Below are 15,165 nucleotides of genomic sequence, written 5' to 3'. Positions count from 1 at the left end.
TATAAGTTTGATAGTTATGACTGACTATTAACCTGTATTACTTTATTATCCTAAATAGCTTTCAAGGACTAAAACTTTACTTTTATAAATGAGCTGCATAGATACAATACCTTAAATAAGAATAGAAACAGAAACAAAACCCCCCAAAACAACCAAAAAGAATAGAAATATATATATATATATATAACAAAAATAACCTTAAATTTGTGTCAGTATACAAAAATATCTTTAAAAAGAGTAGAAACATATATATAGTATAACAAAAGTAACTTTAAATTTATCTCAGTGTACAAAGATTCATACCAATGTAAAATGTGTGAGACTAGTGGTTGTTCAAAAGTAGGCTCAACAACCCGCCTTTTATCTCATTTCTCTATATCCCCTTTTTTTCCCTTCAGAAAGAGATCCATGAATCTAATCTTTATTTAACTTTTTCACTGACCATGACCAGTAACTATTTGTTTGCCAACCCCCCTAAATGATGACAAACATTCATAACCCACTGAATGGCCAAAACCTCTTGGGAATGTGGACATTGTATTCTCCAGACTGCTTCCTGTTGTATGGGGGCAATGATATCTTTAGGGGACCCTGGAAATTTGGGATATTGATCAAGTCTGAGAAAGCTTTTTAAAAAAAGTTCAGCCAGGCAATGGTGGCGCACGCCTTTAATCCCAGCACTCGGGAGGCAGAGGCAGGCAGATCTCTGTGAGTTCGAAACCAGCCTGGTCTACAGAGCTAGTTCCAGGACAGGCTCCAAAGCCACAGAGAAACCCTGTCTCAAAAAAAAAAAAAGTTCAGAACAGAAAATCTACATTCTTTTATGAGCAGGCGAATCTCAGTGAGTTCAAGGCCAGCCTGGTCTATAAAGTGAGTTCCAGGAGAAGCAGGAATGTTATACAGAGAAACCCTTTCTTGGAAAACCAAAATAAACAAACAAACAAATGAATAAATAGAATATATATTAAAAGAAATGTGATCGGCGTAATAACCAGGCTAGCTTAATATGAATATATATTAAAAGAAATGTTACCGGCGTAATAACCAGGCTAGCTTAAAATGAAACAGCAAATTTTAATGAAGGGATAGCTTACAACACCAGGGATCCAGCGATGAGCAGGAAATACAAAAAAGAGAGCAGCGAGGCTCACGCTGGCCAGATTTATATGTAAACATTAGCCCGAGGCGAACACGCCCCCTAAGGGGGCTGGGCTATCCCTACAAAGAAAAAATCCTGGGCTGGCAATACGTGTTTGTAATCCCACTAGGGGAGTGTGGACAGGGCGGTCCCTGGAACTCACTAGCTATTCAGCTTGGTGAGCTCAAGGGTCAGTGAGTTTCTTAAAACCATGTTTTAAGAGATGAGGAGGTGGGGAGTGATTGAATGGGACACTTTACTCGCTCATATGTCTACACGCAGGTATGCACACAGCACAGGCATGTACAATACACCTACACAGAATCAAAACAGACTTTTCTGTTCATTTTGCCACTATTGGGGTTTTGTTGCTTTTTTTTTCCACCCATTTTACTTTGTTTAAGAAGGACTCACCTTCAGAAATCTGAAGTAGTAGAAGCAGGCGTTGATAACTGACTCATTCTTCTTGGCCCATGTAGGTGGAAGCGCTTCAGGCACAGCTGGGAGAGCAGGCAAAACTTTCTAGAGAACAAGTTGAAGGGCTCATGGAGGATAGACGGATTCGAATTGAGGAGATACAAGTTCAGCACCAGAGAAATCAAGACAAAGTCAAAGAGCTGACCAAAAGGTGAGGACTCAAGAATTATGGCCCTAACAGGTGTCCTGTTTTTCTGAATGGCTTAAGAGGTGGCTCTGTTGTTAAGAGCACTTACTGTTCTTGCAAAGGACCTGGATTTGGTTCCCAGCATGCACATCAAGACATCAGGTGACACACAGCTGACAGGGACAGCCTCTACAAAAGTACCTCGTTTTTGAGCCTCCACACATAACTCTGTAACTCCGGTTCCAGGGGAATCTAGCACTTCTGGCCTCCAGAAGTGTTCAGTAAGTACATTGTGCAGGTAAATTCACACAGGTTAACACTATGCACGTTAAAAGTTAATAGTTCTTCAGCTAGGTATGTGGCTCAGTGGTAGTGGCCTGGCATCCCCTGTATTGAGCCATGGTTTCATTCTCCAGTATCAAGAAGAAGAGAGAAAGTGAGGGGGAGAGTGAGGCTGGAGAGATGGCTCAGCAGTTAGGAGCACTGGTTGCTCTTCCAGAGAACCCAGGTTCAATTCCCAGCACCCACATGACCACTTACAACTGTCTGTAACTCCAGTTCCAGGGGATCTGACACCTTCACACAGACATACATGCAGGCAAAACACCAATGCACATAAAATAAAAATAAATTATTGAAAAGAGAAGATTAATAGTTATGGGGATGGAGAAGATGGCTCAGCAATTAAGAGTCTCCCGGTTCAATTCCTGGCACCTATACCCTCAGCTTCTCCCCTGTTGCTTTATTTCAGTTTGTGCTTCAGTCAAACTTAAGGAACAGTTGTTTTTAGTAAGCACGTCAGTAAACAATAGTAATCACTGAACTGAAGACTTACTCAGACCAAATCCACATTTCCATGACTAATGTTTACTAATGATTAGTCTGCCTTCCTTCCTCCCTCCCTTTTTTCCTTCCTTTCTTTTTGTTGTTTTGAGACAGGGTTTCTCGTTTAACAGCTCAGGCTCTCCTGGAACTCTCTTTGTAGATCAGGCTGGCCTTGAACTCACAGTAATTCACCTGCCTTCTGCCTTTGCCTCCCAAGTGCTGGAATTAAAGGCGTGTGCTACCAAATTGCCCCGCTAGTGTGCCCGAATAATGTGTGATTTTATATTAGTTTTCCCATATGTAACTAGCCATCCTAAGTATTGTACAGACTTGATCAGGCTCACGATCAGTCCTTGCATTAGATGAATCATCCTAAGATATATTGAGGAGCCTGAAACCCTAAGGTGATAATGACTGTCCTTTGAGTGTTACTTTTTTTTCTTTTGCTGATATTTTATTTATTTTCTGCAATGTTTGGTATTGCATCTAGAACCGTACATAGGTTAGGCAAGTGTTCTTGTATGTGAGCACATCATCAGCCCAGCTGTGATATTTTAAATGTTTTTTTAGCATTCATTATGCAAATATTTATAGAATATAAAAATTGGTTTATTAATTATACATAATAATGTATTTCATTCTTCCATTTTCATTCATGTACATAATATGTTTTGATCATATTCTCACCTTTTTTTCTTTCTCTTGTCCCCCTCCTCCTCCTTAATCTGGATACCTTCAAAAAAGTTTGTGATTGTGAACATAAAACATACCTAAGTGCCCTGTAAAAGGCTTAGGAAAGAGCTATTGTTTGATCAGTAGGGAGTTATAGTGGTTACTTTACGGTAGTTAATGCTCTTGCAGGCAATTGCATCTGTTGTAACTTATTTAAAAACACTACGAAGAGAAGTCACGTCATAAAACAGAACTACTATGGGAGATTTATTGGAAGAGGAAAGAGAAAGTGCAGAAAAGAGAGCAGAGAGGGGGACAAAGACCGATCCATGGGACAAGAGTGGCAGAAAAAAGAGAGAGACAGACAGACAGACAGACAGATAGAGAAAGAGACGTATACGTGAGTGGGCAAGGCCCACCTTTTAAAAGGGAATGTGCACAGGAGGTGCTCTTAGTGGCTACCACTGAGGAGGTATCCTGTCAGGACCCCAGGGGCTTGCCAGTACAGATGCCTGAGTATAACAGCATCATTTACTGTAGCACTTTTCTAGATGTTGGTGTTAACCCAATAAAGTTGCCAATTTCGGAAGACATACTTTTTTAGAGATACAAACATCATGTTTTTATTCCCAGTATCAAGAACTGTCATCGGGACTAGCAAATGCTTTTGTATTTCTAGTAGATGGTATTATTCTTATTCTGCTGGCAAGGAAAAAGTCCAGGTGTCTTTTGCTCAGGAAAAATATGCATGTTGACATTCAAAATCTGACATAGTATATAAGCAAATACTGAATTATAAGACAGGAAAAATTAAAACTGATGTAGGATTTAGAGAACAGAAAAATTAAAATGGACTATAAAGCATTGACATAACTTCATAGAGAAATTGATCTCAAGAAAAGGACAAGAATTCAGCTGGGTGTGGTGGTGTATGCCTGTAATACCACCACTCAAGAAGTTGGGGCAGGAAGATTGAAATTCAAGGGTAGCTTAGACAATTTAGCAAATCTCTAGGAAAAAAATAAAAGATAAACATTTAAAGAGGGGGGAGAGCTGAGGATCTGGTAGAGCACTGCCCCCCCCCCCATACGAAGATTTTGGTGTAGGGCCTTGACAAATGGAGGATAGCATAAACAAAGTGAAGCTGTCTCTGATCCTTAAGAAATGGAGGGCTGAAGAGCACTGACTGCTCTTCCAGAGGTCCTGAGTTCAATTCCCAGCATGTAAGTCCCACATGGTGACTTACAGCCATCTATAGTGGGATCTGATGCCCAGTTCTGGCATAAAGTCATACATGCAGATAGAGCACTCATATACATAAAATAAATATATAAATCATTAAAAAATAATAAAGACCTAGAGTTAGTGCTCTGTCAGAGTACCGTGGCGCAGGTCTTCCTTGTATCGCTTCTTGGGACGATGTGTACACTGTTGGTCATCTTTCTAACCCAAGCCCTCAAATTAGCCCTCAGAAAGCTTTCTGCAGACACAAGTCTGCGGACCAGGGACCGTGGTAGGCACAAGACACTGCCTAAGAAAGCATGTGAGACCGTCAGTGATCAGACTGTGTGCCTTTTTAAAGCTGCCGCTGTTCGAGAGTTCATATTGTTCAATTTTTAAAGAAGCTGTATTTCTCTTTTAGATTAGCCTTGTATTTCAGCTACGCAGTGTGAGCATCTTCATGCTCAGGGTTGTTCTTGTTTTCATAGCCTCCATCACACCCAAGAACTGCTCTATGAGAGCACCAAAGATTTTCTACAACTAAGATTTGAGAACCAAAGTAAAGAGAAGGTGTGGATGCTTGAAAAAGACCACTTGCTGGCAAAGATTAAGCAGTATAGAGTGCAATGTAAGAAGAAAGAAGATAAGCTTGGAAAAGTTATTCCAGTTTTCCATGAGAGTCATCACACTCAGAATGAGTATATTAAGGTAATGTCGTGGTTTTCCTGGAAGAGTTAAAAAGCTCAGAATTCCTTGGGGCTGGAGTTGAGGTTTGGTTAGTAGAATGCTTACATAGCATGCAGAGACCTGGGGTTTGATCCTCAACACTACATAAAACTAACTGTGATGGGTCAAGCCTCTAATCCCAGCATTTGGGAGATTAGAAACAGGGGGACCATAAATTCAAGGTTATCCTTGGCTAAATAGTGAGTTTGAGGCCAGCCTGAGCTACACGAGACCTTGTCAGAGACTTGGAGAATTTCAAAGACCTATAAATTGTTATATAAGATCCATTCAGGGGCTGGAGAGATGGCTCAGAGGTTAAGAGCACTGCCTGCTCTTCCAAAGGTCCTGAGTTCAATTCCCAGCAACCACATGGTGGCTCACAAGCGTCTGTAATGAGGTCTGGTGCCCTCTTCTGGCCTGCAGACATACACACAGACAGAATATTGTATATATAATAAATAAATAAATATTAAAAAAAAAGATCCATTCAGCTTGTGAAGCTCAGTAGCAATAATGTCATGAAATAGATAACAGAGAATAACTAACTGGTCATGATGGATTTGAGGATCAAATACTAAGCTACACAGAATTCAAGACCAGGCTATGGAGTGAGACCCTGTTTCAAAAAGAAAACAAAAATATTACACTTCATTTCCTAGTTCAGCAAATGGGCATGACTCTGGGGACAGCACTGTGTAAGGTAGACAGAACCTTGAGAAAAAAACACAATGAGAAATTGTGTTTCTATTTTAGTGAACAAGAAAAATCATAGTTTATCAAGCAATTTCATATTAATAAGAGAATTAAGTAACAATTGTATTACTTGTTGGAACCCCACTAGAAAGGGACCTAGGGACACCCCTCTTACGTCTGGTGTTTTTGCTGAGGCTTGCAGTATAGATTTTGGGAAGGGTATTCCTGGCAGAGGGTAATAGTTTAAAGTTCATGGAATATGTTTGAGGAAAAGGAGGGACCCCATTATGGTTGTGAACTAAACAAGGAGAAGGGAGGGCTGACCGAAGCTCACTGGTAGCTCATACAAGGTCCTAGGTTTAATACTTAGTGCTGCAAGAGAAAGAAAGAAAAAAAAAAAAAAACAAGGAGGAACTGATATGCAAACCCTGGAGGTGCTGGCAGAAGCCTGCCATAGATGGTTGTGCAGGTCACTGCATGGAATATGAGCATAGGTCTAACGGTTATGTCTTGGAAAGGTTGTATAAAGAAGTAACATAATTGGATGTGAAGGTTATCAGTAATCTCCTCTTGGCCTCTTGAGACAGGGTTTCAGGTAGCCAGGCTGGCTTCCAACTCAACTGAAGATGGCCTTGAACTTCTGATCTTCTTGCCTCTGCCTCCTGAGCTCTGGAATCGTGAGTGCTGGGATTCTGGGTATGTGCTGTACCATACCAACTTATTATTTTGAGTGGGAGGTTCATCGTTGTTTCCTGGGCAAAGCTTGAACTCCTGGGCTCCAGTAATCTTCCGTCTGCCTCCAGAGTAGCTGGATTATAGATGTCACTTGTGTATATAGATCTGGTTTGGTGTTTTGGTTTTTTGTTTTTAAAAATTGCATTTATTTCTATGTTATGTTTGTGCATGTGTGTATATAACTCTTGTGACGCATGAACATACCATGACATGAATGTGGAGATCAGAGAACTTTCAGGAGTCAGTTCTTCCCTCCCACCATGTGGGGCCCAGGCTTCATGGCAAGTGCCTTAATGCTGAGCTGTCTTGCTGGCTTGTTTAAGGTTTTGAAGGATGGTTTTTTTGTCTCCTCCATGGAACATACATAATACATGTTGATGTTTTTTATTTTCAGAGTTATGACACATAATGTCTTACTTAAATTCTGAGCTCCATTTTGTGGTTCTTCTCAGCCAAAAATACTTTTATTTTTTGAAACTGGATCTCATGTGCCTGGGGTTGTCTTTTAATTGACTGTGTAGCTGAGGATGACCTTGAACTCCTGGTCTTTCTGTCTCCATCTCTAGAGTGCTAGAAACACAGGGCATGAGCACCACACCTGGTGTGCTGGATACTTTTATGTCAACTTGACACAAGGTGGAATTACCAGATGGGAGGAGGGGAGCAGAGGGAGTCTCAATTGAGAAAATGCCTCCATAAAAATTAGGCTGTAGGGCCAGGCGGTGGTGATACACACCTTTAATCCCAGCACTTGGGAGACAGAGGCAGGTGGATCTCTCTGAGTTTGAGGCCAGCCTGGTCTACAAAGCGAGTTCTAAGACAGCCAGGGCTATTACACAGAGAAACCCTATTTTGGAAAGAAAAAGAAAAAAAAAAGGGCTGTAGACAAGCTTTTAGGGCATTTTCTTAATCATGATTGATGTGAGAAGGCCAATCCCATTGTGGGTGGAGACACCTTGAGCTAGTAGTCTGGTTCTGTAAGAAAGCAGGATAAGTAAGCCATGAGGAGCAAGCCAGTAAGCAGCACCCCTCTGTGGCCTCTGTATCAGCTCCTGTCTCGGGCTTCTGCCCTGACTTCCTTCAGGGATGCACTACGATGTGGAAGTGTAAGCCAAATAAATCATTTCTCCCCAAGTTGCTTTGGTCATGGGGTTTCATCACAGCAATTGTAACCCTAACTAGGACACCTGGGTTGTTTTATCTTGAAAATATCAGCTTATGTATACTTGAGAGGAAAGTAGAGACATGGCAGGGCCCTGGGTGTCTCCTCACATTTGTGTTCACATTTGCTCACAATGTGAAATCTTTCCCTCCCTTCTTTTTTTTTTTTTAAATATTTATTTATTATGTGTACAATATTCTGTCTGCGTGTATGTCTGCAGGCCAGAAGAGGGCACCAGACTTCATTACAGATGGTTGTGAGCCACCATGTGGTTGCCGGGAATTGAACTCAGGACCTTTGGAAGAGCAGGCAATGCTCTTAACCCCTGAACCATCTCTCCAGCCCCTTTCCCTCCCTTCTTCACCATGGTGTTATTTTAATTACCTGAGGGGGCTGGAGAGATGCTCAGCAGTTAGGGGCACTGACTGCTGTCCAGAGGACCTGCGTTCAATTCCCAGCAACCACACGGCAGCTCACAACCGTCTGTAACTCCAGAATCCAACACCCTCACACAGACATACACAAATACCAGTGCACATAAAGTAAAAACAAACAAAATTTAAAAAAAGAACTACCTAATTATTAGGTTTTTTGGTTTTTTTTTTTTCGAGACAGGGTTTCTCTGTGGTTTTGGAGCCTGTCCTGGAACTCCCTTTGTAGACCAGGCTGTTCTCGAACTCACAGAGATCCGCCTGCCTCTGCCTCCCGAGTGCTGGGATTACAGGCGTGCGCCACCACCGCCCGGCCAGAACTACCTAATTATTATAGTGCTGAACATTAAACCTTTTTATCCCTTTGGCCTACAGTCTCTGAAGGATAAGCTAATACAAGAAAAAAAGCTGTCCAACATGTACCAAGAACAGTGCATCTCCCTAGAAGAGGAACTTGCTCGAATCCGGGAGGAGGAGGAAATGAGAAGAGAGATCTTCAAGGTATGTAGGCTCTCACACGTGTGACAAGTGGACGTGCAGACGGCTCTGGGGAATACTTTTCTCCTCCTTGTAAACTCCTCATCCCTGTTCAGGACCGCTCCAACAAGATGGGTAGGCGCCTACAGATAATGACAAAACGCTATGAGTCCCTGGAGCACCGGCGCGCCCTGGAGGTAGAGGGCTTCAAGACAGACATTAAGGCTCTTCGGCAGAAGCTGAAAGACCTGGAGCAAATGCTCTATAAGGTATTTATGTTTCTGAGTTAGGAAAGGAAAGGGGTGGGAGTGTAGAAAGATGGTGAGAAGGGCTCCTCAGAAGGATGGCCAAGGTCGGGAGGGTGGGTGAGAGAACAAGAAGGCCACGGCACTGAACAAAACCCAGAAGGACACTTTGTGTCCTTACTTGGACAGCAACAGATAAGTATCCTTGAATCCTCTGAGCATCAGTTCAACAGGAGCACCCTGTTGGAAAAGCAGATTTAAACTTACAAAGTACCATCCCTCCCAATTCAACAAGATTAAAAGATTTAGGTCTGTTTTGGGGGGAGGGAGGCTGGGCAGATGCCCATTGAGTAAAGTGGCTGGCTGTGCAAGCATTATGACCTGAGTCCAGATCCCTTCCACCACGTGAAATCCAAGCATAGACACACATCTGTAACTCAGTGTGGAGAGATCAAGACAGGAGGACACCAGGATGTGCTGCCAGCCAGGATAGCCAAAGTGGTGGCCTCCAGGCTCACTGCAGACCATGTCTCAGGCACACATCTTTATTCCAGCACTCAAGAGGCAGAGGCAGGAGGATCTCTACGAATTTGAACTCAAGACCAGTCTGGTCCTCATAGCAAGTTCCAGGGCAGCCAGGGCTGCATAGTGAGACCCTGTCTCAGAAACAAAACAAAAGAACGACTGTGGGGGGTGACAGAGGATAGTCTGATGTCATTCTGACCTTCACTTGAGTACATGGCTGAACACACATACACACTGACTTTCTCAAAATTGTCTGTTTTTATAGCGGGGAAAATAATTGAGTAATGATATACTTTCCTAGAAACCATTTAGTATCTAATATCTTGATTGCTTTGGTGGAGATTTAACAGTCACCATAAGTCCTAAATAATTACTATGTTCTAAAAAAAGTTGACAGAAAACAAAAAGAAATGCTTTCTATCATTTTTAGCAAAATTACCAATAATATTATTTATTGGTCTTGCTATTGTTTTTGTGTGCGGGTATGTGTGCCGTGGCGCATGTGTGGGGGTCAGAGGACAGTTTGTGGAAGTGAGTTCACTTCTTCCACCATGTGGCTCCTGGGTCCCCACTCAGATTCCCAGGCGTGGTGGCAAGTGCCTCTGCTACCCACCGAGTGATCTTATCAGTGCTGTAGTGGACTTTTCCCTGCTGTTAGTTGTTCATCTCTATCCCAGAGCTTCCCTGCCTCTTTGTTTTGCTTGATTTTGTTTCTGAGATGGTTTCATGTCGCCTAAGCTTTCCTCAAACTGCATAGATAGCCAAGGATGACTGTGAACTCTTGATGTTCTGCATCTTCTCCGAAACATTTAGACTAATTAAACATTTTCATTATTAAAATGAGTTGCTGGAGAATTTAGGATTGCATTTATCATAGGTTAAAGAAAACAGCCAGCAAAGCCTGTTCTTTGTGACTTGATTTCTCCCCCTTAGCATAATTCTTCTTTTTTCTCTTTTCTGAACTCTGTAGGCAACAGTGACTACCCAGGGGAACCAGGACCTTGCCATTCTGTGTGAAGTTCGTGACAGCAATAGAAGAGCACATAAGATACAGGGGGAACTGAAGAACCTCAAGTCCAAGGTGTTCGGTCTGGAGAACGAGCTTAGGCTTTGTTGACGTCCACTTTCTGGGGAGGTCAGCTTCCTGAGGCACAGTCACCTGTTCCCAGGCAGTGGGCATGGAGTTGACCAGAGCAGTGATGTTTATTTCTATAAAGGTGGTGTTAAGGGCGTGATGACTCACATCTTGGGAGGCAGAGACAGGAGAACTGCCACAAATTCAAGGTAGAGGCAGGTAGAGCTCTGTGGTTCAAGGCCAGCCTGGTCTACATAGTAAGTTCTAGGCCATCCAAGGCTACTTAGTGAAACCCTGTCTCCAAAAAAACAAAAACAAAACATCAGACCCAGAAAGGGAAAGAAAGACAGAAAAAAATAACAGTGACCGATGGGTGTTGAAAGGCTGCGCTTGCACCAACCTTCTGTCTCACTGTTGTGGCGTCTGAACTATAGCCTGGATTACTTGGAGACATCCTACTCTTACATATTGGCAGGCTTTTCTCTATTTAAAAAGACAGTCATGGGGTGCTAGAGAGATGGCTCAGTATTTAAGAGCACTGGCTGCTCCTCCAGAGGACCCGGGTTCAGTTCCTAGCACCCATATGGCAGTGCATGCTGTCTATAACTCTAGTTCCGGGACTTCCAACACCCTCACCCAGACAAAACACCAATGCACATAAAATAAAAATAAATAGAAGGGCAGAGGTGGGATGTAGCTTAGCTGGTGAAGTGCTTGTCCTGTATGCAGAACCCTGGGTTCTGTCCCTGAAGCTACATAAAGCCAGTCTTGGTTGCTCACCTATAATCAGCCCTGGAGAGAGGTATAGGTGGGAGGGTCTGAAGTTCAAATTCACCCTTGGCTATATGGTGAGTTCCAGGCTAGCCTGGCTATAAGACACCATGTCTAAAAAACAAAACAAAACAAAGAAAGATGACAAAAACTCAGGAAGAGATGTTTTGCTGAGCTTGGTTGAGTGTCAGTAGGAGAGTGAACTTCCTGCAGGATCCAGGCAATCCTTCCTGGCAGGAGGGGAGGAGGCAGCAAATGACATACTTAATGGCACTTATTTAGCTGTATAACTGTGTTGTGAGCGTGTCCCAGTGACCCACCACCAGGAGGCAGTACAGCTGTGCTCTTCAGTAGAAATGGTCTTCAGGAAAAGGGTGCCACTTTAATTAGACAGTGCAAAACCAAAATGATACTTAAGTAGCAAAGTTGGACATTTTGTCAATTTTTTTAAAAAACATGATTCAAAGTGTTTTAAATAAAATGTGTACTTTAAAATATTTCTGTGTTCCACACTGTCTTATGCTTATGCCTTGTGTAGGTGTTTATCTCAATTTACTTTCTTTTTTAAAAATTATTTTCAATTTATTTAAGGTGGAATTGGTGAGTGCTACTGCATGTGTAGAGGCCAAAGGACAACTTGAGGGAGTTCTCTGCCTTCGCCTGTATGGGTTTGGGATAACTCAGGTTGTTAGACTTGGCAGCCATCTTGTCAGCCCTTGTTTATATCAGTTTTAATATATAGTCTGGTACCAGGAGTACAGTAGGCGCTCAGTTACAATTAACCTGTGAGCACTGCTTTGGTTTCAGTTGGATTCCAATAATTGGCCACTACTGTTAGTTAGAAGCCCAGCTTGGTGCCTTATCCCTGTAACCCTGGCACTGCAGAGGTAGAAACAGGGTGATCACTACAAGTTAGAGGCCAGTGTAGGCTATATAACAGGTGCCAGGCCAGCCAGGGCTACATACTGAAACCTTGTCTCTAAAAAAAAAAGGTAGCGAAATGGCTCTGGAACCTGCATAAGAGGAGGAGACAGTGAAAAAAAACACGTGGATGATGCAATCACACTGCACGTTGGTCATACAGGGCCCTTTAACATCCCCAGGGCCATTAGGCACATCTGCCTGAGGGCTTGTCTGCGCATGCATGGCCCTAGAGTCCGGAAGTGTCAGCCTTATTGTGGCTGAAATTATAACATTCCACCCTTTTGTTTATTATAAAAATTTGTGAGCCGGGCGGTGGTGGCGCACGCCTTTAATCCCAGCACTCGGGAGGCAGAGGCAGGTGGATCTCTGTGAGTTCGAGACCAGCCTGGTCTACAAGAGCTAGTTCCAGGACAGGCTCCAAAATCACAGAGAAACCCTATCTTGAAAAACAAAAAAAAAAAAAAAACAAACAAAAAAAAATTGTGGAGTTTGGAGTCTTTAATGAGTGGGAATAGGGTGTTGTAAGGTCTCTTGTGACTGCTTCATGTGACTTTGTGGGTGTCGGAGAGTTAAGATGCTTGACCATGTCCTGGGGTGGCTGATTACTTTTGTGTTTTTTCCGGTCTCTGTGGAACTGGCTGGCTGGCAGCTTGGACCTCACAAGATGCTGGAAAGGCAGAAAATTTTGTCTGGAAAAAATTTTAGATCCCGGTGATTAAGGGAGGAGAGTCCCAAGATGGTAGATAGAGGGTTTTTTTGGGGGGGGGGATTTCCTAGGAGGGAATTTCCTAGGAGTTCCCAAGACCAGGAATGATAAGGGAAGAATTAAATGATACTTATTCTGGGCGAGTCTGGTCCATTTAGATAGGTCCGACTGGCTTCCTGGAGTTTATGAAAAAAATGAAAAGAAATAAATTTTAGACATATTAAAAGCTTATGATTACAATGGTATAGTGCTGGAATGGAAGACGGTGGGGAGGAGGGAGGAGAAGAAGGGGGAATTATTAGAAAGGGAATTATTAGGGAACCCCTCAATGTTTTACCTGAAGCAAATCTTAAGGACTTGTTCTCTTTAGCATCATGGTAACCTTGACATCCAGGAGACACTGCTGCAGTCAGTGATAAACCTGTCAAGTTAAAGTCAGTTTTGTGAGTTTTTGGAGTCTGGGGCTGTGAATGTCCCCAAGCTCATTATTGTTTCTTACAACCTGGACTTTTGGCAATCCCTGTAGTCCAGCTCTATGTTTGATAATGGTCCCTGTATTAACAGCTGAGTGGTTAACTGGAAATTTAAGTATGTATGACATTGGAGATATAGAGAAGTTGGTAAAGCAGTTAAGAGAAAGAGGAAAAGGGAGAGTATCTGGAATTTTTGGCACAGGAGGATTGAGTACGGTGATGAAACTTTTGTTTTTCTGGAACTGGAGAAAAAGTGACTGATCTTCGTGTCCTCTGGATCAGGGCCCTGTTTGAGTTACTGTATATGAGGGGGTATCTTGAGCTGGAAGAGTCAAAGGTTTGAAATGAGACAGGTGTGTCCAATGAGAGTCCCTCGAGCTTGGCAGCTGTGGGAGTTACAAGAATTACTTTAAAGGGGCCCTGCCATTTAGGGGGAAGAGGTGAGGGGCATTGGTCTGGGGGAGAAAATAGTATCTGCTCTCCTATTTTAATCAGCTGTGGGCATGAATTGGCACATGGCTGAGGTAATGAGTAGTCGGTAAAATCCCATAATAGGGAGCAAGGATGGGATAACAGTGGAGTAAGCAGGTCATCAGGAAGGGGAGAGGTTTTGGGTGAGAGGCCAGGGGTTAAAACTGGTAGCCCATATATGAGTTCAAAGGGCGAGATGAAAAGGGGGCCTTTGGGGAGAGCCTTAAGCCTTAGAAGGGCCAGAGGCAAAAGTTTTACCCAGTTGAGGTGAAGCTCCTATGCCATCTTAACAAGGACATTTTTTAAGGAATGGTTAGTTTGTTCTACCTTCCCTGAAGACTGAGGATGTTATGGGATATGAAAATGCCAGGGAATGTTAAGAGCTTTAGATAAAAGTTTGAGAGATATGGGAGGTAAACTCTAGGCCATTATCTGACTGAAGAGAGGTTGGGATTCCAAACTGGGGGATGATTTCTTGGAGAAGAACATCCGAAACTGTCCGTGTCCTCTTGTTAATGGTGGTAAATGCTTCAATCCACCCAGACATGGTGTCCACAAAACCAGGATATATTTAACTCATCTGACTGTGGGCATAAAAGTAAAATTGAGCTGCCAGTCAGTTCCTGGAAGGGAGCTCCTGGCCTGGTGGGTGGGAAAGGGGAAACTACAATATTTGGTCTTGAGATCTGACTTTGACAGATTTTACAAGAGGCAGTGATAGCTTTTAAGAACTTTAAGTTCTGGGGGCTGGAGAGATGGCTCAGCGGTTAAGAGCTTTGCCTGCTCTTCCAAAGGTCCTGAGTTCAATTCCCTGCAACCACATGGTGGCTCACAACCATCTGTAATGAGGTCTAGTGCCCTCTCCTGGCCTGCAGGGATACAGACAGAACATTGTATACATAATAAATAAATAAATATTAAAAAAAAAAAAGAACTTTAAGTTCTGTCATCATGTGAGCAAGGAAAACCTTCCCATCCAAAGAAGCTGCCCTCTGCGTCTATGCTGCCATGTATCTGACGATGTACATTATGAACACCATCAAAGCCAAAGGCACCAGACTTGCTAAGTCTTGGGATTAATGTGTTTGGCCTTTCTTACTGGACTCAATAGAGTAGTAGAGTATTGAAATCATTGGTCGCATGTGATAGCGGGCTTCCTAGTTGGATATCTATAGCAGTATTTCTGGTTGTATGCATGGTAACTAATTTCAAAGGAAGAAACCAGAAAATGGCACATGCACAGGGACAGTGTGGCCCGGATGCCGATGATCAACATTCCTCGAGTAGAAAG

The 15,165-nt window shown here is 42.8% G+C and overlaps 1 protein-coding gene across 1 annotated transcript in view; it reads left to right on the top strand.

The window, feature by feature from the left end:
- The window catches only part of Ccdc77 (coiled-coil domain containing 77), a 32,433-nt gene extending 20,697 nt beyond the window's left edge, over window positions 1-11,736 (top strand). Inside the window, exons 8-12 of the mRNA XM_013352898.2 lie at window positions 1,618-1,766; window positions 4,949-5,168; window positions 8,583-8,708; window positions 8,801-8,953; window positions 10,425-11,736. Coding sequence (XP_013208352.1) covers window positions 1,618-1,766; window positions 4,949-5,168; window positions 8,583-8,708; window positions 8,801-8,953; window positions 10,425-10,571 — 795 coding nt within the window. The 3' untranslated portion in view covers window positions 10,572-11,736. The remainder of the gene's footprint in view (window positions 1-1,617; window positions 1,767-4,948; window positions 5,169-8,582; window positions 8,709-8,800; window positions 8,954-10,424) is intronic.
- The last annotated feature ends 3,429 nt before the right edge of the window (window positions 11,737-15,165 follow it).

Source organism: Microtus ochrogaster, unplaced genomic scaffold, assembly GCF_000317375.1.
Source record: "Microtus ochrogaster isolate Prairie Vole_2 unplaced genomic scaffold, MicOch1.0 UNK1, whole genome shotgun sequence".
Lineage (NCBI taxonomy): Eukaryota > Metazoa > Chordata > Mammalia > Rodentia > Cricetidae > Microtus > Microtus ochrogaster.
Note: the sequence above shows the minus strand (reverse complement) of the source record. Positions and strands in the feature narration are given on the sequence as shown.